This window comes from Nanorana parkeri, unplaced genomic scaffold (assembly GCF_000935625.1).
Source record: "Nanorana parkeri isolate BGI_ZX_2015 unplaced genomic scaffold, ASM93562v1 scaffold625, whole genome shotgun sequence".
Taxonomy (NCBI): Eukaryota; Metazoa; Chordata; class Amphibia; order Anura; family Dicroglossidae; genus Nanorana; species Nanorana parkeri.
This window is the reverse complement of record NW_017306893.1, coordinates 894,260-921,114: the sequence shown is the minus strand read 5'-3', so window position 1 is coordinate 921,114 and position 26,855 is coordinate 894,260. Positions and strand designations below refer to the sequence as shown.

The window sequence follows — 26,855 nt, the reverse complement described above, 5'->3', positions numbered from 1 at the left end:
GGCTACTGGGGAAAAAAGCATGTGCAGCCAAAGTGTCATAAACAATGTCAGGCCATGGTATGGAACGAGCATGGGCATGGGCATGGGACTGGACTGTGAATTTCATCAAAGTATTGTCTATTATCTATCTATCTATCTATCTATCTATCTATCTATCTATCTATCTATCCTTTATCTATCTATCCTGTATCTATCTATCTATCTATTTTTTATCTCTATGTTATCTATCCAAATACAAAGTGTAGAGACACTTAGGGGTTTTGCAGCCCAAATAAGCCAAAGCATCAACATTCCTGCAGCCTTTTGTAAGACACATGCCCTCCTTTCTCAGGGATTCTGGATTGGTTAATAACCTACTTTAAGAACTTGGCCTGGTTCCATCTGATTGTGTGTTGGTCACTTTGGATGTAAAGATACTTTATACTGTCTTCCCACACCATGATGGGACCCAGGCAGTACATCAAGCCCTTTCTCAATTGGAGCATGGCAAACCACCTATTCCCTTTCTGAGTGACCTTCTGGGCTTTATCCTCGCTTTTAATTATCTTAAATTTGAAGGTAAATTCTTCTTACAGTTCTCCGGGCAGCAATGCAATCTATCGTTGCACCTTCTTTTGCAAAGATATACATGCATCAATATGAGCACCATATTGATGCAAGCAACATCCTGTTACCCAAATTGGCACTGCATGTGTTGTTTTATCGCCGCTATATAGATCATCTTTTTCTCCTTTGACCTGGAAATGGACCCAATGACTTAAAAGATTAATAAGTTTAATAATCTGCCTACCCCCATCAGGCTAACTCTTACTGTTTCGTGTACTGACATTAATTTCTTGGATCATAATATCTATAAAACCGTCAGTGAAGACAACACAATCTTAGGGACTAGGTTATACCGCAAGTCAACTGACAGAAACACTTTGCTCCATGCACGCAGTGCACACCTCCCCAGCAGTAGTTCACGTGATTCCATATGCCCAGATGTTCAGGGTAAAAAAGAGGAATTCCAACCCAATGACAGCTGACATGCAGCTTGATGAGATGATGGAACGTTTTACTTAACACAGCTTTTCAGAGGAGCTCTTTTAACAACAGTGGCAAATGCTGAGGACTCCTTAGTGTCAACATCCTACAAAATCAAACTTTTTTTTCCTACTTACTACTCAGGGGCAAGCCATACAGTGAAGAATGTGGTCTTATTCTGCTGGTCGATTGTTTTTAGCGATCAAAGCCTCACATTAGCCAATACACCTTTCCCCATCATAAATTATTGGAGGGGCAAAGCTTGAAAGGCCTCCTGATGCATACAGAGCTATCACCTATGACTTAACTATCTACCTGGCTCACTCCTGGTAAAGCTGGCTGTTACCATTGTCCAGACTGTACTACGTGCCACCATGTGCTCATCGGACAATTCTTTCTACACCTGCAATCAGAAAATGAGTGTATATTAAGCATAGATAACCTTGTACATTGGAACATTGCCCCTGCAGTCTGTACTATGCAGGCAAGACCTTTACTCCCTCTGGGGATCGGTTTAACAACCATAGATTGTCCATCCGCCAGGCAATTGTTTCTTCTAATCAACTGGTCAAACAAACTTCTTGGAGAAAAATCACTCCATGCCAGCTTTAAAGAGCATGATGACTGGCCAAGTCCCCCCCCCCTCCCCATTTAGGGGGTGATCGCCTTCTCCTGCTGTTACAAAGGGAAAACTGATGGATTCATAAACTACACACCTTGGCTCCTAAGGAACGTAATAAATAGCTTAGTTTTAACTGCTTTTTATGACTATTTGGAACCTCTGTGCTACTACCAATGGGTGCATCCGGCACTCTGACTCCTAGAGAAATGATGTGCAGAACAGTTACTGGCATATATACTCCTTCAACAGATTGTAATCCAGTCGCTGGCTTTTTGTTCACTTGTATGTTCTGACCCTGATCTTCACAGGGATTTCACTGCATATATTTGTTTACTGCAATATTTTGCAATCTATGTCCTAGGGTTGCTCTTTCACCTCATGGCTCATGACGGTGACATGAACTGTATTTACCTTAGTGTATGTACTTAATATTATGTACCTCTCTGCTTGTACTTTAATGTCTGAACGTTACTGTTGGTTCTCTTTATACTGGATACTTTGCATGTCCTTGTTCATATCTTTAGTTGATTGTGTCGCGTCGTGACTGAGCGATTACCTTTGTGTCCAGCTCCACTTCTGATTGGTTGCCTTCAGTTGGTTTCTGCTTTCACTCATTTTTGACGCAGGAGGGTGTGCTATTTCTCCAGTGATGTCCTCACCAACCCTCTTCATCTGCTATTATTCAGGTTTCCGGGTCCTCATTTTTTTTCTTTCTGGCTGTGGAGAATTCATTCATGTTTCATATACTTCTATGTTTTCTCTTGTTTGTGTACTGTCAGTGTTTGTCTTTTCTCACAATTGTACATTTAGTGCACATGTGGGGTAGATGGTCTAGTGCTATTTTTTCTGGCTACTTTTATATCTTTGCTCTTTGTTGACATGTTGTTTTTTGTGAGTGGTCTGTTTCTTTCTGGTATTTACCATGTACGCTGGTGGCCATTTTGTGAGTGTCACAGGTATGCCATGTTTTTTATACATTTTCTTTCATTTGATATCTTGTACGTTTTGTCGATGAGCACCTGGGCATTTACAAATAGTGCTGTGGCTACTCGGGACTGTTATATGTCATCTATCAATCTATTGTTTATCTATCTATCTATCTATCTATCTATCTATCTATCTATCTATCTATCTATCTATCTATCTATCTATCTATCTATCTATCTATCATCAGTGGGGAACATTGTAAAGCAACTTTTTGTGCTGCAACATGGGGCTCACAAAGACCTGTGGTTTTCAAAGGGTTTGATAAGAGTATGCCTGTCGCTGTACTAAAGCTGACAATGGCCACCCACAGTCCAGACTCGGGCTGTGGGTGGCCCTGTCCTCATTTAACAAATGTTGGTTTTTCAATTGAAGGGGCCGGGCTTAAAATTGTTGGACAAACAGTCACTGCTCGAGTATTCTGAAAGCCATAGGCACCGGCTGTCAGACATGATTGACAAACAACTATCAGTGAACAGCCAGCTAAATGCAGTTTCTCTAGACTGCTACATGCTGCTGTTTAGGGGTGCACCTGTGCTGAGGTGTGAACAGTTTTTTTTGCAGAACAAGTGAAGGAATTTAAATAAACTTTTCTCATCGAGTCCTTAAGGTAATCTCCAGGAATTACCCAAATTTACACCCACACCAGTACCTTTTGCCTTGGTTTCTCTAGATAAAAATGTATAGAAAGCAGGAAGCAAGAGAAAATGAATCACCTTTTCTGCAATCCGTGTAATTGTTGTAGAGTCCAGAAAAGTATGTGTATTCATTCTTACACAATGAATAGAATGGTATCCAAAAATTGTTTGGATGCTTTATGTGCCTTCATGATTTTTGACAGTGTTGTGCTTTTCTGACTTGTCTAAATGTGTCCATATACTGTGCGAATTTTGGCCAATTCTTGATGAATCTTAATGAATCTATGTGCCACTTTTGGCACCCGTTTGGCTGGCATCTGTCGATCACCCTAATTGAAGGAGCCTATCGGAAAATCTTTATATGAACAGAACCAAGGAGCTACCAGATCTCTTCCGGTATTCTGACAGTGGCTGGAAGCCGCTGTCAGAATACAATAAAGACAGAAGGAGATTCCTCAGTCAATTCTCATAAGCGTTGATGGAGGAATCTGTTCTATTTTTTTGTTCAGTCGGCAGGCTAAATGGAAAAAATAGAACAGTGTATGGCCAGCTTTAGGCCATTAAAGTGAAGATTTATCATTTCATCATGATCCTGCCTACAGTGATAATGAAGGCTGGAGATAAGAGCATGGCCAAAGATCACCAGATCATAAAGACCCCCATGATCACAGTTCTTTGTGACCACACACTAAGTTTTGGCACACTAGGCTACTACCTACATGACCTTTCCACCATTTTGGCCTGGATAAGAGTGCAGTTGCCTTTTTATTAGCCTGTCTATGAAATACCATATTATGGAACTTTATTACTGAGCTGTATGTCATATTTATTGTCATATTTAATGTGAGCCTATAGGAAAGAACAGTGGGAAAACTGTCAATATAAACCCTTTCTTCTTTTTTGTCTTACAGCTTTTTCTTTTAGCAAACATACAGTTACACTTTAAATGGAGACCGAATTGTATGATAATAAAATAATTCACCTGCTTGGTTATTTTGCAGATGTATTGAAGTGTTCTACATATATTTGACTGCTGGTAAAGTTGAGGAGCCCTATGTTAGCATCACCAGGAAGAAGCAACTGCCTAAAGGAGGTTGTACTGATGAAGTGGAGAAGGAGCTGGGTCAAGCAGAAAGAAAACTGTTTACACATAGGTCTGCCTTCAGCCGAGCATCCGTCATCCAAGCTTTCCTGGGATCAGCACCTCAAGTAACTCTTCAGCTATATATATGTGTAATGCAGAAAAATGTGACAACATCTTTGTGTAAGTAAACACTTTACTTGCAGGGCCTTATGTGTAGTAACTCCCCTTGCAACTATAAAGCACACTGCCATAACTGCCATAAAGTTCTTAAAGGAAATCTATAAAGAGAGATTACTGGATGCTGGCGTTGTTAATGTCTTCTAATAGAAATGCTAGTTGCCTAGATGTCTTTCTGATGCATTGACTTCAATGCTATCTGAGTTGCCTAAGGCTTACAGATATATACAATGCCTGCCCCCCAAAAAAGTCACACACTCTAATATTTTTTTTCAAAGCAGCTATCAGTCAAAAGCAGTCATTTGGAAAAGGTACCCCATTTTGTATTATATAGCATGGGTCATCAAGGTTTCTAAGAGTGGTTTAAGTATAGACCAAAGCTGCAAAGTATGCCTTGAGAGATTGGCTAAGAGAAGAATCGGCTTGACATTAAACACGTTTATATCTGTTTTCATATAATGTCCTTTGGCCTACTTAGATCAGGGGTTCATGGCCCTAGAGACTTGGGTGCCTATGGGAACTACTTCTAGTTCTGCTTCTTTATCCTGTTGAGGAGTGTTTTTGTCTGGTAGAAAAGGTCCTGGAGTTGGACTGTATGGTCATTTAGGTCTTGTTGGTGGGTGTCCAACCTGTCTAAGACATCCTTCTTAGATTTCTCTGGCTCCTCAAGCCTTAAAGGGTTATTAAACCCTCCGGTGTTTTTGCATATATCTACTTCTAGCAAGCAGTAGATGTATGCAAAAAGTGTAAAAAAAAGAAGAAAAAACTTGCTTTAAAAGCGGTTCAAACTTACCTGTGTCTTTGCTGGGAAAATTATCGCATCTTGGAGCGGGCGCATTATAGCATCTTGGAGCGGGCGCATGCGCAGTTCACATTTTCGGCCGGGAGACGAGGAGAGACACAAAGTAAGTATATGGACGCGTGCACACGCATGCAGATACCGTGGGAGAGGAAGTGCCAGCAAGGACAGAAGAGTCAACGCTGGATCGGAGACCCGCAGCAGCGCTGGAGGGACAGATGAAAACGACAGGAAAGTAGAAGATCGGATTAAGAGACATCATTTAAGGTAAGTACTTTAATTAACATTGGGGGAGGGAAAAAAATATTTGACCTTAATGCCACTTTAAGCCTATATCAGAGACCTCTTTGTTAAGGCCTGGCATCTCTGTCTTTTTGGCCTCCTCTGTATGAGAGACATATCCCTCTAGGTCTGACCTTGTAGGCAGGAAACATATCTAGAAGTGAAGATCAGTGTCCTCATCATCTATACCAACCACGGATAATTGCTGGCCTAGATTTAGGCAGTCCATTGAGGGTGATTTCAGAGGCAGAGAGTGGAGACTTTGTTCTGGTGAGTCCTGGGGTAGTAGTGTAGTGTACTGTCGTGGCCTTGGGCATCATATTGAAGGGAGTAGTTTTCGACTGTGATACCTGGAAAAAGAAGTGCAATTGCCTGGATTTGCTTCCCCCATGGGTTCAGAGTATAGCTGGTGTTCTTCTTGTTTCCCATTAGGTTTCTGGCTTAAAGAATGTAAGAGTTCCAGATCGAGTGAGAAGGCTGAGAGCTACGGATATGTGTATATTACTCTGCCATTAGCTAGCTACACACTTATTTACAGTATGCTTGTTCTAGGTGAGACTCAAAAGTACTAAAGTCAGAAACAGCAAGGCACCCAGCATTTTCAGAAAGAGCCAAGCAATGGCAGCCCCATATGTATCCAAAAAATGTCTAGCAGGTTTAAAAATGATATCATTTTAACCCCCCCTCCAAAAGGGTTTTATTGTCTATTGTATGAAATAATCTTTTAGCCTGCTCTCTTTACTGTTATATCATTCACTGCCATCCGTGGCATACCTCAAAGCTGTTGGTTATCACTGCATAAAGGAAATACTAACATTGATTTAAATGTATACATAGGGGACAATATGACAGATATTGGCTTCTTCAGTGTCGATATACCACTTGTGTATAGGGGATATACATTTTATATTTAAGCAGTGTCCTCTATGTTATACTGCCTAATGTCTCATTGCAATTGAAAGCACATGGGCACATATATAGTGGTCTTTGTGTATATGATCCCTAAATCTGGTGGAAGTCTCATATTATGACCATCGGGTAATACAAAAGGAATGCAAATTCCTTTGTTATAAGCTTAGATTTATTCACGTGGGGCACAGTGATATCGCTACATGGTAGAGCGAGTTATCTACTATTTTTACTCAATACAGACTATAGCCTCCACCCATAAGCACATTATTTCTCCTCCTATTGAGACCAGTCAGACTTCAGTTGTGAAAAATTAAAACAAAATGTTAACTGTTTAATATTTCCCTTCAATTTACTAACTTACTTGTGTAAGCCGTCAGGAAAGCTACTGTGTGTTTTCTTTACTATAGAGAAGATCAGCAGCAGTGACAGAGAAACAAATAAGTCAGGGTTCAATGAGAGTGAAATAGTGATGGCCAGTATAAAGCAAAGGTGTTGGCCATGTCTGTAAAATATACCGTATTTGACGGCGTATAAGACAACTTTTTATACTTAAAAACATCCCCCAAAAATCGGGGGTCGTTTTATACGCCGGGTATACAAAACGTCCCTAATCTGTCAGCCCGCTGGAAGTGCAGTAATACTGTATGTACGGTAGCTTTGGTTACATACAGTATACAGCGCTGAGCCAATCACGGCGAGCGATGTACACAACCTCTGCCAATCTGATCAGGCTTTGTATTCATTAATAGAATACATCGCTCGCCGAAGCTACATAGTGTATACCGCGTACATCGCTTTCCGTGATTGGCTCAGTGCGGTATACTGTAGCCGAAGCTACCGTACATACAGTATTACCGCACATCCAGCGGGACAAACAAGTCAGATGGTGAAGCTCCTTCCTTCACCATCTGTAGCATTGCAGAGGATTCTAGCTGAAGTCATCACTGCACAATATATGGCTCTGGTATTACCGCACATCCAGCGGGCTGACAGATTAGTGGGTGTATTGAAACAAAATGGCCCATGTTGATGTTTTTAAATGGTGTTGCCTCGAAAGGGGTGTAGTCTTATACGACGAATATAGCCCAAAACCTATATTTTGGGCTATATTCGCCGGCAAATACGGGTACACTACGGGTACAAATACGGGTGTTTCAATACGGTGTATTGAAACAAAATGGCCCATGTTGATGTTTTTAAATGGTGTTGCCTCGGAAGGGGGTAGTCTTATACAACGAGTATAGCCCAAAACCTATGTTTTAACTGAAAAATTAGGGGGGGTCGTCTTATACGCCCAGTCGCCTTATATGCCGGCAAATACGGTAAATAGAATATGCTTTTGTCATGTCTGACCTGTGAGAATTTATTTCATGTATGCTATGGAAACACCTATGCTTATTTTGTATGATTTGTAAGTAAAAAGAATTTGTTATATAAGGTGGTTTACATTTGCATAGTTTTTGACAAATAACAAAGGGCACTTGTATGAAATATAGGAAACAGGTTATGAGATAAACATGGAGGCAAAAATTGTTGACCTCTGCTTGTGAAAATGTTAATTGCTTTGCTCTCAATCCTGACCCAATTGCTACTTTGGGGTCATTGAACCAGATTAAGCAAACAGTATTTCTGATGTTTCTCTGAAATTTCTTGGTCAACATACTTCAGGCAAATAGCATTTTCAGAAGAAGGTCAGCAAGAACTGAATTTCAGTCCTTTAACCAATACAACACTGTTTAAAATTAAATTTATAGCTGTTTCTTAATCTTTAATACTGGCATTTTTTTTTATCATTTACATGTGCATTCAGAAAAGAGATTCAATGTATAGATGGAGACAATTTTAATACTGTTATTATTGTGTACTAAATAATATTATTAGTATTAATACAATTAATGTGTACTGTTATTTCAGGCATCTTTATGAGCATCTCCTTGCTCTCTATTGTGTATGGAGCATTACGTTGCAACATTTTGGCCATAAAGATCAAGTACGATGACTATGACATCAGCGTGAAACCAGCCGCCTATATCTGCGTATTCCTATGGAGGAGTTTTGAGATTGCTACTCGAGTAATTGTCCTAGTACTGTTCAGTTCTGTGCTTCAAATATGGACCTTGCCGGTGGTGCTATTGAACTTCATTATATTTTTTTTTTACCCATGGATTCTTTTCTGGCAGAGCAAATCTCCCTTTCCTGAAAACATAGAGAAGGCTTTGTCCAGGGTTGGTACCACTATGGTGCTCTGCTTTCTTACCTTCCTGTATGCCGGCATCAACATGTTCTGCTGGTCTGCTGTTCAACTCAAACTTAATGACTCAGACTTAATCAATAAGTCTCAAAACTGGTATCGTATGGCTGTTTATTATATGGTGAGATTTATTGAAAATGCTGCCCTGCTACTACTGTGGTACATATATAGAACAGATGTATATGTGTATGTATGTGCACCACTGGTAGTGCTGCAGCTTATGATTGCTTACTGTTTAGCAGTTTTGTTTATGCTCATTTTCTACCAGTTTTGCCATCCCTGCAAGAAACTTTTCTCCTCAAGTATTTCTCAGGGGCTTCTTTCCTGCTTCAAGTTTCTGTGCTACCTTTGCATACCCTCCAAATCCCCAAACAAAGAGGATACATTTGGAGCCAAACTTTCTGACAGCTCAGATATGAGCGAGCATATGAGTGGCAAGGCTGTGGAAGCTCATAATGGAAACCCAGAGCTGGGGTCATCTTCCAGTCCTTAATTTAGGACCTGTTTGGTATTGACTTTTATTGATGTCACTACTCTTCCATGCTGCCAGAATATATATGCAGCTTTTCAGACTTAATGCTTGTAACTTACCTTATATAGGCATTGTACACATGGAGGTATCTGTTACTGCCTACAAGCAGGTCTGTCTCATACATTTCTTAGGCAGACATGATAGACACACGAAGATGGCTACACTTGTAGTAAATGGTAATAATTCACATAAGCTGTAGATTTGTTAGCTCAATAGCTCAGGTGTGCAGTAACTTAAGTGTATTGAAAATGGATATGAGTATGTCTCGGACATCATCTTGCCATTGTCACAACCCAAGAAAGGGGTGAATGTGGTTAAAGGATACATGTATCTTTTATACTTATATACTGTATCTTATATAGGGCCTCTGTGTATTGTTGAATGGAACACTCTCCACTCTCTGGTAAAAGTAGAACCCCCCCGTTCCAACAGGCATGGTGCTATGACTACACAAAAACCATCAGCTGTACTGCCCAAAAGGACGAGCGTTTTGAAGAATATGCAGGGTTTATGTTGAACCATATAGAATAATTTCCCACTTAATCTTTGTTAAGATACTGTCCCTTCTGAAGTGTACAGCTGAAGTTTTCATGCAGCCACTGGGCAAACATATGACAGGTTGGCATGGGAGGACATTATTTTCATGTTTATAGGAGAGAGTTTATTTCAAAATTCAGTACATGGGGCTGTTCTATCAAAGTTTGTGACTACGTTAGAATGACAGTTTTACAGTGGTTGAATGTGTGACCAATCACGTGGTCACACATTTTAACATAAGCTCGCCCAGTTTTTCGGCGGTGGAATGTGTGACCGCAAATAGGTCAAGCATTCTAAAGCTTTGTCAGCAGTTTTAGGGCAGATTGGCACCGCAGATCGTATGTGCAGGAGAACCGATCTACCCTGGAACAGCTGATCGGTCCTGTAATGTCACTTCTATCCGACGTTGTGACTGCGGTGGAATGTGAGATTGCAGTCGCAAAGTCGGAAAGAAGTGACATTTCAGGACCGATCAGCTGTTCCAGGGCAGATTGTTTCTCCTGCACATACGATCTGCGATGCCGATCTGCCCTGGAACAGCTGACAAAGCGTTGGAATGCTTGACCTATTGACAGTCACACGTTCCATCGCCGAAAAACTGGGCGGGATTACGTTAAAATTTGCGACCATGTGACCGGTCACACATTCCAACCTAGTCACAAACTTTGATAGAACAGAGGCCCTTGTTAAATGTTTTTAATCATTTAACTAATTAGAGCTCATCAGCCACTAGCGCATGGTTTTACCAACAGGAGCACTATATACTCTCAGACTCCTAATGATGTGGTGTAACCTGTCAGGGCTTGTTCACACCAAGTGTGGAGGAGATGCAGAGCAGAGTAGTTACAGAACGCATCAAAAATGCATTCAATTTATTCCAATGGTATTTTGGGTTCTAGTTCACACCACAGCACAGCACACCACCCGTACTGAGAAGGAGGAGAGATCAGCATTTCCCCCACCGCTGATCTCTCCTCCTTCTCTCTCTAAAGGCGGAAGCGATATATATTACACCTTTAGCTGTCATTCTCTGGCTGAGAGCCAGAGAAGAAGCTGATGAAGCAGATGGGTCTTTGTGGGTCGCTAGGTGACATTAGGGGTCTTTAAATCGCCCAAAAAAGTTTAAAGTCCCCCTGCCCCCACGCCACGTGCACGCACTTATAAATATAAAATATGCATCGGGTGCGCCTACGTGCGAAAACAACCATTACGCCACACATGTTACATATCGCCTCAAATGTCGGAGTGCAAGCAATAATACTAGCGCCATCAATCACTGATAACACTAAATTGATGAGCCGTAAAAACTTTTAAAGCATCGCCTATGGACAATTTTAGTATTGGTACTTTCTTGCGATTTCGCGGGCGCACGCAATTTTAAAGCTTGACATGTTTGGTGTCTATTTAGGGAAAACTGTTGTTTTTTTTTCAAACTTTCAAAAACACCCAAGTGGTGATTAAATACCACCAAAACAAAGCTCTATCTGTCCCTAAAAAATTGTATAAAATTAATTTCAGTACAGCGTTTCATGACGGAATAAATGTCAGTCAAAGTACTGCAGCGCTGAATACTGAAAAATGGCCTGGCCAGGAAGGGCGTTTATTACCCTGGTCAGCAAGTGGTTAAAAACGGCCTGCAATGCATCAAAATTTACTGCCCTACATATGCAGAAACTCATGCAGGTCTAGTCCGGATTTGGTGTGAAAAAGCCCTCAGAGGTTGAGGTTTGACTGGTTTCCTAACTAGGCGTGTACGCTCATCAAATGCAGGTAAACAATGCCCACATATATAAACAATTAGCCATACCTGTTCTTCACACAGGCTAGGGACATCACTAATCACTACAAAAATTTGGGAGCTTCCAAAGTCATCTGTCTGTTCAATGAACTGATAGAGCATTATCTCACTGCTGAGGTCTACCGTTTGCTCCTCTCCACCTATAAACTATTCTTCCTATAAACTGCCTTAACAACTCCCTCGACTACTCCCATTGCCTGAAGTCATGCTTGATTGCCAGCATTTTGCAATGCAATACTGCCTGACTAGGTCCTATATCTTCCCATTGTAAGCTCGATTCCTGCAATTTTAGGGGATTACTAGTATAATATTAAGCTAGAATTTAGGTAGGTATGCTAGCAGTATTTTAACCTCCTTGGCGGTATTCTCGAGTGTGGCTCGGGGTTAATTTTCAGTACCATAAGCGTTAACCCCAAACAACACTCGGGGTTACAACGTAGCGTCTCTTACCTTGTCCACAATCCCCGCTGTGTCCTCCGGCCGATGCCGGCATCTGTCTTCCGTGTTCTGTCCCTTGCGAGCGTCCGCTTCGCAGGGGGGCGGAACTGGCGGGAATTTTAAAAGATAGAACAAAAAAGGAAAAAATAAATAATAATCAGACAGCCAGGGAGGTTAAAACACAATTTTTAAATTATTTCATAACTGGACAAGAGGGTTTTTATATTTTCCCAGAGTTCTGCATTATGATTGTTACTTAAAAGGAAATATTGTAACTGATTTATGTACATATACATTATTTATAACTAATAATAATATTAATAATAATTATTATAATATTCTGATTAATGTATGTAAATATTTCCTAAACTTTAATTATTATTGCAATTACAAAATGAAACTAGTCACATCAAATGTGTGTTTGACCAATTTGATCAAGAATAAACATTTTGCATCTCTGAAATGACTGCATATTCACTGTCTTAAATTGCAGATGTATACACATTTTCAATGCTCAAGTATAAAATAGTAATGTTTTCCTTATTACACAAGCATTTTTTTTTTCAGTGTGATTTTAAGCAATCATGTGTGATCAGTAAAGGCCCATTTACACCATGGTGTGCTTTTAATGCACTCTCTTGTATATCGCACCTAATGTGTGGTATGGTGGGTTAGGTGCATTGTATTGCATTGCCATTCATTTTGATGGCCCCTGAACACACCTTTCAGCTGAATAATTTGGAGCAGCGCAATGCGCAGTACCGCAATACCGTGTGTTGCAGTGCGGTGAAAAAAAGTAGTGCATTCAGTGGTTTTTGTTCAACACAATGCACTGTATTGTGGTGCGCTAGTTGTTCTGTGCTGCAATGTATGTCCATTGGGTGTGTTGAAGTGCCATTCAAATGAATGGCAATACAACAGACCTTACGCACAGTACGTATGTGATAGCTTGCAATTATTGCAATGCCAGGGCGTGAATGGGCCCTAGAACTGCTTAAATTATGTTACTTGCCTCTGTTTCCCATTCCTCCATAGCAGACATAAAATATTACTTCTTCTGGGTAGTGAAACACCTGTCGCTGAATGACTAACCTATTGGCAGGACTAGGTATTCCCATGTGGGGGTGTGCCTATAGTTATGCAAATAACTACATATGCACTAAAAGCTAAAGCATTTACTTTAGATCATTTCAGAATCTGGTTCAAAAAATGTAGCATTTCATTGCTTTAGCTTTCTGCTCTTTATATGGAACATTGCTAGGCTCTAGAAATACAGACGTGTGCCGCCATGTTAGATTTATTTCACTAATGCCACGGATCAGATGTTCTAAATGTTATAAATTATAATACATACTCATTGTATACTGTATATTTAGATAAATGAGGACTTTTATTGCTAGTATTAAACATCCTCACTGTAAATAGGTAAGGAGACTTGCATGGCAATATACTTAATGGCCAATAGTTTCTTTTATTTTTTATTCATATTTATGTTTCCATGTATATAGTCAACTGTCATCTAATCTTAAACTTTCATCTAGTTTCTACAGCCGGTAGTTCTGCTTATGTATCAGCTGATCTCCTAAAACAATCTACCTGGGTAATGTATTGCCTGAGTCACGCTCTACTTTAAATGAAACCGTTCCTTAGAGAAACATTGCTAACTTGTTATTCTGTAAATTCTAGTTGTCTGACTGTCATACTAGCCATCAGCTTCAGTACATTGAATAACTAACCCAGAACAAGTATGCAGATAAGGATTCCTGACTTTACTTTGACTTATCTGATATGCAGACATATTTGGGCTAGGTCAAGGCAACTATCATTTTTTGAAGCAGGCCACCATATTATTAAATCATTGGGAGGCACTAGAAACCATTATGTGCCTGCGCCCAACTTTTTGTAATTCTTCCATATGTGCCTGACTGTTAGTGTTTTCATTAGGTCATAAAAGTAATTTTTACAGAATATTAATTAATTCAGAAAGTCTGAGTGGATTTAGATGTAGACAGTGCTTAGTTGAGTTGTTCTTTAAAAACTGCCATGTTAGAGTACATTGACTTTAACCTGCTGCAGAGATACCTAAATGCCTGGCTGCCTTATATTGCACTCACACTGCGTTCCTAATAACCGGCCTTTTATGACTTCTCCATCTGATGACCGGATGAAAAGGAGTACAAGAATGAAGGGACACCCCAAGATTATTAAACATTTCCCTATGAATTTAAAAATATAGATGTACATTAATAACTATAGTAAATCATGAAATCTTCAGGCTGTTCACAAATTTATTTGAACTGCAATTCATATTTATAGTTTTAACTGAATGGGCAGTGCTACTATTTCCAATGAATCTACAACACTACCAGTTAAATTAGTGAATAAATTTAAAGCTGCTGTGATATAGATCCTTACGGTCTAACAAACTGAGTATAACTTAATGCACAGCGCTAATCAATCTAAAGTAAATGTAAGTAAATACATGTGTATATGCAAATTATTAATATGTGACTAACATATGTGATCTAAAATAAAATTGTTATTCCTATACAGTGTATAACAATAATAAATATAAGTGACAAGGATTAATCGTGAATAACAAATTATGATAGTGTGAACAACCTATGAATATTGGTTTATAAATATCTCTATGATCAATTTAATAGTGATAAAATTGTCCTTATCTTCTTTTAACCCCTTCGTATGTTGGGGGGTTTTACGTCATTTTCAGGCCTAAAATGTGGAAAATAACATGGGTGCAAAAAGATCACGGCTGGCTCCGCCCAGCTGTCAGAAGCAGGCTGTCGGCACATGCGTTTGGCTCGACTGAGCCGCTCGGCTACGTTTGGGAGCTGTATGGGCTATAGTGAATAACCGAATAACCGAAGGATCGGCCGAAGCTACGGCTAGATCCTTCGGCAGCTTCGTGAATAGACCCTTAAGTGTTGTCAGCCTACTCATTCTGTAGTTCAAGATAAAAACTAAGAGGGCACTTTGAGATAACACATAGAAGGTTCAGAAGACATAAAACAGCTCCAGATTTCTGACAACATCAACAGTTTTTTTTACTCTTATCAAATAGATATAACAAAATGCTTCCAATGGAAAATAATAAAGGCTCATTATTATGGTTGACATGCACCTTACCGATATAAAATGTATTTTGCCATTTGTGTTTTACTGTATGTTACCTCCTGTCTGGTCTAATTCACAGTAATGGAAAAAGAAGTCCCAGTAAGAATTATTGATCTTTAAGTGCTAAGCTGGTTCTATATATAGACTTCTCACCTTTAGTAAACATAACTTTATTTATTGGCAGTTTTTAGCTGCCAAGTTCTGCAGCTATTGCTGCAACTGTGAAAGTAGAACTCTGGCCAAGACTATATTTAGTTTTGGATGCAATATGGAAGGGTTAGAAGAAATCCTATCTATTATATTATATTACTGCCTGTATGCCCTTTAAGGAGATTTCCACCCACTTTCTGTTGTGTCATCAGGAGAATCTCTCCAACAGTGATACAGACAGCATTAAAAGTACTAGAAAAGTGCCAAAGAGTTAGGACTTCTTTCAGGGGGTTTGTTGCTCTGTGCACATGTGGGTGGCATTTCCTTACTTTCTAGTGTGTCACGGCGGAAATTTCTCCAACGGAGTCACAAGCAACAATAAAAACCCAATAACAGGCAAATTCAAAGGGATAAATATGGCTAGAGAGTACTACTTTCATTTTCCAGTTTTGCATTGTTAATTTTTTCATGCATCTGAGAGTAGTCAGTATATACTTTGTAAACTCAATAAACAGAATTACACTTTATCATTCATCAATTACACTTTATCAGTATCTGTTTAAAAAGAAACACGAGTTGAAGTTGGTCAGCAAGTTGCAGCAAGCAAACTAAAGCGCGTGCTTTAATTATTACTGGAAGTGTTAATTAACTTTTTATGGTCTCCTCACTTTAAATGGCCATATCAAATAATAAACCTATTCACAAAAGAAACAATGTGTCATCTTGTTTATGTATAACAAGTAAAAACATGTTCAAATAAAATACATCTGAAACAAATCAGCAGACATTGTGTAGTAGGGTAAGATAAGCTTTTGCTAAAGATGATGTTTCTAACAGCTTGTTTGCATGATACTTTTAAAACTGCATGTGTTACTTTATGATGCATTAAAGGGTCAATTCACCCTGAACCGATGTTTCTGTTTTTGGTAGTAAATGGAAAGTAATCCTCTTAAATGATTTTATAGATATGTTTTCTTTTGGAGAGATCTTAGCCCATGAGATTTGGGTCTGCACATCTGCTGTGACCATTATAAGGGATTCTTAACATTGCTATAGGATTTCTAACCTGTTTTTATTATGGAAAATGCAAGAGGAGGTGTTGAAACATGTCAAGGTGGATAGGAACACCCCAAACTCAGAGCTGGAGAGTAACATTCAGGGGAGGGGAATTAGAGTAGTGATATCTGACTGTGTACTCAAGACATAGGAAACCAGGGACTAACTGAGCACATCATTTTACACCTATGATAAAAAGATTGTTTTTGTGAGAACCATGAGCATTCTGATGCCCTGCAGTGCATTTCTGTAGAACCCTATTCAATTGACTGAAATAGCATACTGCACGTCAATGCACCAAAAATGCACCATGCATGTTTTTTTTTTTGGATGCAGTACAACACAATATGAACAAGGCCTTTTGCAAACAATATACTGTATTGTCTCATGTCTGTGTATTTTTATGCATTGAAAAATACATTATAAAATGGGAAGGAAGAACAAGCCCTAAACTGTGCTCCTTTTGATTAAATACACTTTTATTGTCTTAGATATTTTCCTTCTTGTCTTCTGTGGTTTTCCCAATGATAATTGCAATTAAATACTTATATACTGTGAGTGTGGCCACAAATGGCCTAATTCTGGGCCGTAGGCCCATTGAGAAGCTCAGCTGTCGACTGGACCGTTTAGTATATCCCTAGGTGGTGATAATGAGCTATCTTGATATTGGAAGTGCTCGATCTTGCACAGAGATGATCAACTTGTTGGGACATCTCTGTTGCAATGTTGCCAGTCCTTCTCTTTTCTCAGTGAGGGGAGGAAAGAAATGTGTTAACCATGTGTGTGCTGTTTCTGCACATGAAAAAGCAGTGGCCAAAGAGGATGGACAGATGTGTTTCTTGCCTTGAGATTCACAAGGAGATATTTACCCATCTACAGCTAACCTAAGATGTAGATAACGTTTATGAAATGTGCAGTTATAATCCCTAGGTGACTTTAGTGCACCCTCCAGCCTTACCCACAACAATAAATTAAGAATGTGCGAATCATTTACAATCTAATTAAATTGTAGCAGCTCTGTGAATACGTGGAGCATGGTTAAGGAATGATCAATCCACCCAAAGGTGGTATTGTGGGCGAGGTTTGATTGGTTAAAGAGGAACTTTTCCTGGCTAGGGGAGAATTAAAAGTCAGCAGCTACAAGTACTTTAACAGCTGACTTTCAGAAAGATATACCAGCCCACAAAGTCCAGCACTGTCTTTCTCACAGCCAATTCTTCTCAGGGCTTCTGATCATGTAGCCTCCTGGGATGGGTGATTTTATCTCAGGAGGCTGGGAGATGAGGGGAGAATGAGGAAATGAAGTGAGTACCACTAGGAAAATGTACTCACTCCCAAAAGGCAAAATATATATATCAATTTTGTAAGAGGCTGGGGAAGAGGAGTGGGGAGGAGGAGGCTAAGTGTAATTTTCTAGTTGAAGGTCTGCTTTATGTTTCTCCCACTAGGTTTTATATCTCTGGGAACATGAATAGTGGGATATGCATGCTTGCTTCTTCCTATCTTGGAGCTTTGATTTTGTGCACCTGTCTGTGACTGCATTTTTTACTGCGGCCCTGTGCTGTGATTGGGCACAGTCTTGCACCTGCCCTTTGGTGAGGTGCATTGCTTTACCCAATCAGGGCTCTCCAATTCACTATGTGGTACATAGTACCTGGCCATATATAGCCTGTTTATATAGCATACCTCTCAACCGTCCCTCATTTGGAGGGACTGTCCCTCTTTTGGAACCAAATCCCTCTGTCCCTCTTTCCTCCTCAGTTGTCCCTCTTTTAGGACAGATATGTAGACCTTATAATGCATGTCATACTTATCAACCAAAAATTTTACACTACACTAAGCCTTTCACACGGACCCTTTTTCCTATGAAATTATTAATTTTAAAAGCCAGTATAACAGACAAATAGCGATGCATAAAGCCCTTGTGGGTTTAGCCAATCTTTTTTGGCTTGCTAATTCTTCATGATCTACATAACTGGGGGTATGGCAGGGGGTATGCCCTTTGCTTACACACTTTGTACTATAGGGTGTCCCTTTTTCACATTTCAGAAAGTTGGGATGAATGATATTGTGCTAGCTTCCTTTGTGGGTTTAACAGATCAAAACTGCCTTTTACTAGTTTTTATTCTGAGGTCAGTGCTCTCTTAAAGCCTAAAAGGACAATGATCTTCCCAACCTCGTGTTTGTAATGAAGAATTCACTGAGGGAACATGGAGAAGAAGGGAGGGTCTATTTAAGACTGTACTAAATAACTCTAAACAAGAGGGGAAAACAAAGGGCGATACCAACTATACAATAACAGGTTGCTGTGGCACTTAACTGCCACTGATGTCAGTAGACAGCACACCATAAAACAAAAATGCAAAATAACAGCAACAGCATAATTTACATCATGGGTCATTGCACCACTTCTCTTGGTGTTTATTGTGTCCTTTCCCTCATCTCTTAATGTCCTGCTGTTTTTGCTTTCCACTAAGCCTTTTAAGAGTGCAATGTGCCTTTTATCTGGTGAGCACTTGCAATCTGCCACCATACTGATCAAGTTACTTGGTGTCCCTCTAGTACTGTGTAATGGAAGTTGCATCTGCAGCTTTCTTGCATATTGTATACACCAACTACTTGATAGGTCAACTCATTGATCGGTTAATAAATAAGCCACATATCCCAATCAAGCCTGAAAATGTGGCACTTCCTGACCCCAAAACATTTGAGATATTTTAAATCAATCAAAGATGACGTTTACTATCTGAAGACTCTTCTGATATGTTCTTTGGCTCTCATTACACCCATGTCAATTCCTTAGGCTTTAGGGAAGAGCCAGTTCTCTGGGGATTTTCTTGGTGGTGAAGGTAGCAATGGCTGGGAAGAGGAGGTGGGGGGCACCCCTCCTTTACAGCTCTGATAGGAGAAGCATTCCAACAGATATACTATTTTCCACAAGGCTTTTTCATACTAAAGTTTGCTTCATGGGCCACAGGAGGGAGCCAAATCCACAAAATCAAATGGAACTAGTTTTAACGTTATACTGGATAGTGCTTGCCAACTAGCCAAATGTCTCAGCACAAGCAGTTTACATATTTAAAAAGCAAAAAAGACAAAAATAACCAGCTATAGATTTTCCTAACAAAAAAGGGACACCTTATAGTGCCTATATTTTTATTTAAAGTCAAGTTTTGCCAAAGACCCATGACTGTGATCAAAACTGTCCCTATTTCTTATGGATAATATGAGGTTTACCAAACAAAAAAAATCACTAATTAGTGTGTAATTTACCGCTGTCACAGTCCCTGTAAAGCATGTCACACAAATTCAGTTCAAAGGTATAATAGCATTTTGGAGCATTTCTTTTTTTCAATTGGCATTGTGATTTTAGCAATTGAATTTATTTTTCTGACAAGTTGGTGTTATATCTTTCACTTGGATGCTATAAGTTGCGATGAGTAAATACAGCTGGATAAAACAAAAAACTATGTCTGTCTTCATTTCTGGCTGAAAAGCAATAAAATGTGATTATTTTAAAGGGGGGTGATTCTTTTCTAAACCCACTGTATATATATATGCACACACATTCATTTTATCCTTTTTTTGTTGTAAAAACTCAAGTTCATCTACATTTATGTAAATGCACATGTTCTGTAAGCCCTGATGAAGTAGGTACCTTACTTTTAAGCCACTGAAACACATTGGCTCATTATCTTGGATTTCTGTGATGGAATAAATACTTTTGGACTCCAAATTTATGGTTTGGCGCTCTTTTGGGTAGGTACTGGATCTTTAGCTAATAAAGTTAATTTCCATGGCACCAGAGTTAATTTGTAGGGCCCAATATTCTGGCTAAGACAGCTCTCATACACCAGGAGGCCAAGGAGAACAGTCTTTTAAATCCTTTTTTTGCATGACTTTGCATGATTGCTGAAGCACATCATTATCAACTGGCTGCCTGTTTTAAACTGAATAAGTAATTCCACTCAGTTCCACACAGCTTTGAAAGCCCTGATGAAGGGGCACAGTTTTACCCCCAAAATGCATTGTCTATAACATATTATGTCACCTTAATCAAGGATTCTTATATACTGCATATATACTTTTCTGGACTCTACAACAATTGATGTGGCACTCATACTGCTCTTCAAAAAATTAAATTTCTCATCACACTGCAATATTTCTGATAATGTGGCTTCTCTCTGGCAACATAGGGGCTTATTCACAAACCTGCCGAAGGATCTAGTTGTAGCTTCAGCTGATCCTTCGGCTAGCTTTGGCCCCAGGACCCCTTCGGTTCAGTAGAACCGAAGGGCTGCTGTACGGGCTATTCACTATAGTCGTACAGCTCCCGAAGTTGGCTGAAAACGGCCGGCCAACAGCCTGCTACTAACAGCTGGGCGGAGCCAGCCGTCATCTCACGGCTGGCTCCAGCCACTTGCAGAGACAGATCAGCGTCCCTGGTTACCAGGTAACCAGGGATGCTGATCTGTCATTACACTCCCAGATGCTCCGGGGGTCTCCCGCTATTAGATAGCGGCTCCCGGCCGCCCGGGAGAGAAACACTTTCACCCGGAAAGGTTTCACCCGATCAAGCAAAGTAAACCTTTCCCTGCTCTGTTGTTTTTTTTCTTCTGACATCGGAGCTGCCGTGATCAGCGTCCCTGGTTACCAGGTAACCAGGGATGCTGATCTGTCATTACACTCCCAGATGCTCCGGGGGTCTCCCGCTATTAGATAGCGGCTCCCGGCCGCCCGGGAGAGAAACACTTTCACCCGGAAAGGTTTCACCCGATCAAGCAAAGTAAACCTTTCCCTGCTCTGCTAATCGTTTTCTATTTTATTTTCTACTTTTTTAAACTGCTTTTCTATTCTGCTCGGGACCACAGAGGTACCGAGCAGAACAGCCGAGCCGAATGCCGCTCGGTGGCATTTGGCTATTTACTTGCTGCTGTTCGGCATCTATGAGAATAGGCCGAACAGCAACAAGTAGCCTGCCGGAGGTTCGGCTCAGCCGATCCAGATATTGGATCAGCTGAGTCGAACTCCTTCTGCACTGCGGGTCAGCCGAACATGCTGGGCATGTTCGGCCGACCCGAAGCCAGCCGCAGCAAGCCGATGTACGGCTGATTTTAGTCGGTGTACGGCTGAAATCAGCCAGACAAGCCTGAAGTGAATAGCCGAACAGCGTTTGGCTCACTTCGGGTCAATTATTCACACGGCTGCCTTTGGCAGCTTTGTGAATATACCCCATAGTGTTCAAGCGAACATGTCGGTTTCTTTGTTAACATGGCTGTCATGCTGAAAACATAGCTGTCTCTTCTAACACGGCTGTTGATCCTATCATACCATTTTCGCTAGTATTATAGCAGTCTATTTGGTAACATTGACCTCTTGTTTAAAATGGTTTTCTCTCTAACAGGGCAGTTATGTAATACCATGGCACCTTCTCTACCAGGTTAAAGGAATCAACAAATGAATTATTAAAGCATTATGTCGGTGTTTTTTACTTGCAGTCACATCTCTAAGAAACTCCGTAGAGTGCCATTGCAGAATGTATAGTTTCAGTTACTGAGCCATAGCAAATTCGCAGATGGCATCTCTTCTTAATCATCATGTCATTTCTGAATACTGAAAATATTGAAGCCAGTGTATCAGTGTAACAGCAAGACAGTTAGCATTTTCAGAAAAAGGACAATGGCAACCCCTTATTTGTTCCTTTAAATTGTTGATATAGGTGCCTTTTTTGTAGGTGGGATTAGATGGTAAGATTTGTGTGTCTTTAGTCTCATGGGTAGAGGGAGGGAACTTGTACCTGGTGATAAAATTTGGCTAACTTATTGAGGAGCTCTTTTTCTTTAAGGTACACTTTATGCAGACATTATCCTTATTGAATTGGTTTGCTAAACAATGCAAATGAAATGTCTTTTATTAATCTGCTTTTACATAATTTGAAACCTGATTAACAACCTTTGGGATGTAACCCCTGCCAACTATACCCCCTTGCTTCCTGGGCAACATATTATGCTTTTTTTTTATAATTATTTTTTTCTGATGTCTTTAGGCTGTTCACATACAATACTGGGTCCTCTTCCTCTTTGCCTCTTTCTACATGCTTGTGCAACCAATAAAGGAAGTTTAGAAAATTAGTATTTCAGTTTATAATTGAGTAATTTATATCTTGTACTTGTAGTAAATTACCCTTTTTACAGTGCTCCCCTACAAAACACCAGGTTATTATGGAAAAATGGACTGAATTAGGAGAGAAGAGTTTTTCAATGGATAAAATTACATGAACTAGGAAACAACACAAGTAAAAGAACCAGCAGACACATGTTTGTTTTTTTTTAAAAAAAAGGTTCACTTTACTTAGTGGTAATTTATTTTTAGAATTGCAGATGATCATACAGTTTCTATGTCTTACTCAATTCAGTATGTGCAGCAGTTTAAACAGTACTTTCAACTAATACTTTTTGTTGAAAAGAATATTCCATGGGGTTATTTCTTTTTCATGAATAGCCTTTCTCCTAAAACATAAAAGTGCTGATAATATGGATACTTTGCCATTCCATATAAACTGTTAGAGAACCTTCATAATCCTGTTAGGGGCAGCTCTTGCTTGCTTTCTTGTTTTTCTCTCTCTCTCTCTTCTGCCACTCTCCACTGTTTCTCTCATAGGACTTGCAATATTTGAATTACCATGCATTTGCTATTTATTTATTTTTTAAGGTTTAAAAAATTGATCTTTCATTTTACTAAAGACTCCTGCATGGATCAGATTAATTTAACACAGACATATTTCCACACATGTTCAGTGGCATCACGAGGCCTAAGAACTGGACCCACTTGCCCCGGGTCCCCTGCCGTGTGCCCCAGGTTTAGCAAACCAACAGAGCAAGTCACTGTCAGAGTTAGAGAGTTGGAAAAAAAAAGGGTTGCAGCCCGATGCTGCCTATATAGTTATGGCCCAAAATCACAAGGAAAAATCCCAGATCCTGGGCATATGAGTGTGGGACTTATGCAGCCTTTTCCAGGTAAGTACACGCTGCTTAAACTGACCAAGGAAAGAGAGGCACAAATCACTGACTATCAGTGAAAGCACTGACCACCACTGTGGAGTACTGACCAGCAATGGGAAACAAAGTGAAATTTCACTTTCTGAAGAATACCCAATCCTGAAAAAAGAGCATTCTTAAAAGACAAGTTAAGTTTTTTTTTAAAAACCATTGCTAACTACCCGTAGCCCTGCTAAGCTAAATTGTGCTAATCTCCACAAACCTGCTGCTTACTTACCTCCGAGAACAGAAGTGCAGAGATGCAACAAATTATGAAATATACTCAGGGCCGGATTTCCCACAAGGCCAACCAAGGCCCGGCCTTGAGGCAGCAGGGAGTAGAGGGGCAGCAGGGGTGTGGAATTCCTATCTCCCGATGCCCAGGACATGCAGTTCTGGGCACCGAGCGGGTAGTTGTTTTCTACATTTGGCCCTGCTTTGGGAAAACAGAGCTAAATGTACAGCAGGAAAGCTGCCACTTGTTTTGTACAAGTGATCCCAGAGATGCCGCCGAGATCATTTGTATGCAGCCTACGGGTCTACCATTCTCCATGAAGGGTGGGTAGGGGGGGCGCATTGAGGAACCTGGCCTGTCTCGATGTTTATGTGTGTTTGTGAGATTCGTTCTGTGCACAATAATTAAGACATATTTTACAGGGCCTCTAACATATGTTTGTAGTGGCAGTGTATGATAGGAGTTGACTCTTGATTCTTTTTAACCATGCCTCTTTAAACCTTGCGCAATGTAGCCACGCCTATTTATCTGTGGCATCATGTCTTCTCTGCTTCAGTGTGTCCCTCTTTCTTAAGTTCTAAGGCTGCATTTACATGGAGCTTGTATGTGCATTCTAGGATTCCTAACGAAAGCACCTATGGGAATTGCATGTGTGCCCATTCAGATGTGGCCGCTGTGCCCATTTAAGCCAATAACAGGGTGATAGCGACTGCATCTGAATGGGACACCTGGGATTCCTGCCACAAGAATCCACAGGTTTTTGCAGTAGGAATCCCAGAATGCACGTATATGCCCTGTGTGAATGCAGCCTATAATCGGGAGGGTTTTTTTCTGTGTACTTTAAATTGCGGCACTGACAATTAATACCCCCTCCCCCTCAAAAAGCTTTATTATAAAGTAAACGGTGAAGGAGAAATGGCTTATTTACACTTCATTGTAGATATAAATGATATCTAGGCCACATAATTGCAACAGTTATATTACATTGTGCTGAGAAAGGATGGACTTAACTGAACATTGTGCTGTTGAGGAACTCAGAGTTGAAATACCATACTAGTGCATCCTGAACAGGAAGTTTAGGAAATCATTACAACAGTTTAGCATTGAGTAATCCTACTTTGCCTAACCTTCCAAGCTAATGGATGGTTTGTGGGCTAACCTTAATGTGTTGTGTGTAAGACACAACTAATGAGTCTTGGAAACAGCAGTCTACAAAGAGTAAAGATTTATTAGACTGGAAATATAGTTCACCATAGTATTCCATAGCTTGTTGTGAGTGTTTACCATTCAAATAATTATGGAATTATGATATGCGCAAGTCAACAATTTACTTAACTTAAAGTGCATGTTAGGGCACAATTAAAAAAGAAGAAAAATGTGCAGTACATATCTGCAATACATTCACATTTCACTATGTTTTATTTTTTTAAAGACTCTACACATATATAAGAATACCTGTTTATCCTGGCAGCTCCCTAGTGTGAGCTGACAGCACTGTGCCATTGCTGCACTGAAAATGCAAACAATGGTGTCAGCTCTGCCCAGTTGTCTTCTGTTGAACTACCGAATACCTCCCCCTCTCCTCATCTCCACAACATAGGGAAGAGGTGTTCTGTATGCTAAGGTTCACTTTGCAAAGTACTGGGAGAACTAATTAGAGTGCTTGAAATAACAGTACAAAGTGTCACTGGACAGCTCTTGGTTTCTAGCAGGATCAACAGGGATTTGATTTTGCACTCACCGAACTAAAATAACAAAACTCTTTTTCTTGGTATGTATAAGAGACCAAAAGGTAACAGAGGGTTATTTTTGGTTGGCTGTTAATGGCTGCTGTGTGTAAGGGTGGGCTCACACTATCTGTGTTCGGACTGCTCTGGCCATTTATTTCATTGCAGCCCGAATGCAAGACAAGGCAATTTGCCTTGTCATGGATGGGCTCAGTTCACACCACCGTGTTCTAGTGATGCGCGCTTAAAAAAAGGATGGCACTTGTTTTCAAAAAAGTTCTGCACAAAAAAAAGAAAGAGTGCAATGCGGCTCAATCGAGCGCATGGGCATTGTTCAGGGACACGCACACCAGCAGCCTTGCGGCTGAGCACGGCTGCTGGTGTGAACGTATGCAAGAGGAAGCTCCTTGCAACTTTCCCTGGTTAAGATTGTCACAGTTGTTTGTTGGTCATTTATTGTAACAGATACTCATTTTCTAATCCACATATTGTAATAATGCCACACCTGTTATACGAATATTTTCACAATTGCCCCTCCAATGCCTGCATATTGTACCGATTTATTGCCACAAGTTGATACAGTGCTCTATGCACCTTAACATTCTAAATTCATGAAAAAACAAATGTCCAAAACTGGAAAGATCGTAACAATCATAAATTAACATATACATAATCATTTAAATATCTTATATCACACTAACTGCACCCAAAACAGAATGTCATTATAACAATTCAAAACAGTGCTTTGGCATCACATATTTGGAACATTCAGTTTTTCACCATGTAGGCAACTGTTTGCTCCAACGTATCACTGCGGTGTGCCACACCACCCAAACATTGCCTTTTTTTTCACAGCTATGCCTATTAATTGATATGGGTGGTTTAGGGAGCATGACAAGGCGTAGAAAGAAACATGGGAAGGCTTTCCTAAAGACCAGTTTTATTTTTTCAAGAAGATTTCTTCTAAGTAGGCCATGTGGTGAAATTAGAGGCTAATTTTGCTACAATCCTTCCACTTATCCTTAGTCACCTTTAATGAGAGCAGGAGGGCACACTTGATGAGGTTTTATTCCTACAGGTATATAGCAGGGGTAGGCAAACTCCAGCCCTCCAGCTGTGGTGGAACTGCAAACCACATCATGCATCTGCCTCTGGGAGTCATGCCTGTGGCTGTCAGAGTCTTGCAAGGCCTTGTGGGATTGGTAGTTGCACCACAGCTGGAGGGCCAGAGTTTGCCTACCCCTGCTATACAGTATGTCCGTTTAAAAATAGTAATAGTGGATAGATAGACCCCAAAATAGAGAAAAAAATATTTTTGTACTTTAAGCACACTATGGCCTAGCTGGTGTATGATTGGAGCTAAAGCATACATTACCATTGTCGTAACCAGAGTTCTGGGCGCCCGGGGCAGAATTTTTTTTTTCGCCCCTCCCCC

The 26,855-nt window shown here is 40.2% G+C and overlaps 1 protein-coding gene across 1 annotated transcript in view; it reads left to right on the top strand.

The window, feature by feature from the left end:
- XK (X-linked Kx blood group) overlaps positions 1-9,268 on the top strand; it is a 9,727-nt gene extending 459 nt beyond the window's left edge. Inside the window, exons 2-3 of the mRNA XM_018563028.1 lie at positions 4,272-4,534; positions 8,439-9,268. Of these exons, the coding sequence (XP_018418530.1) occupies positions 4,272-4,534; positions 8,439-9,268 (1,093 nt within the window). The remainder of the gene's footprint in view (positions 1-4,271; positions 4,535-8,438) is intronic.
- The last annotated feature ends 17,587 nt before the right edge of the window (positions 9,269-26,855 follow it).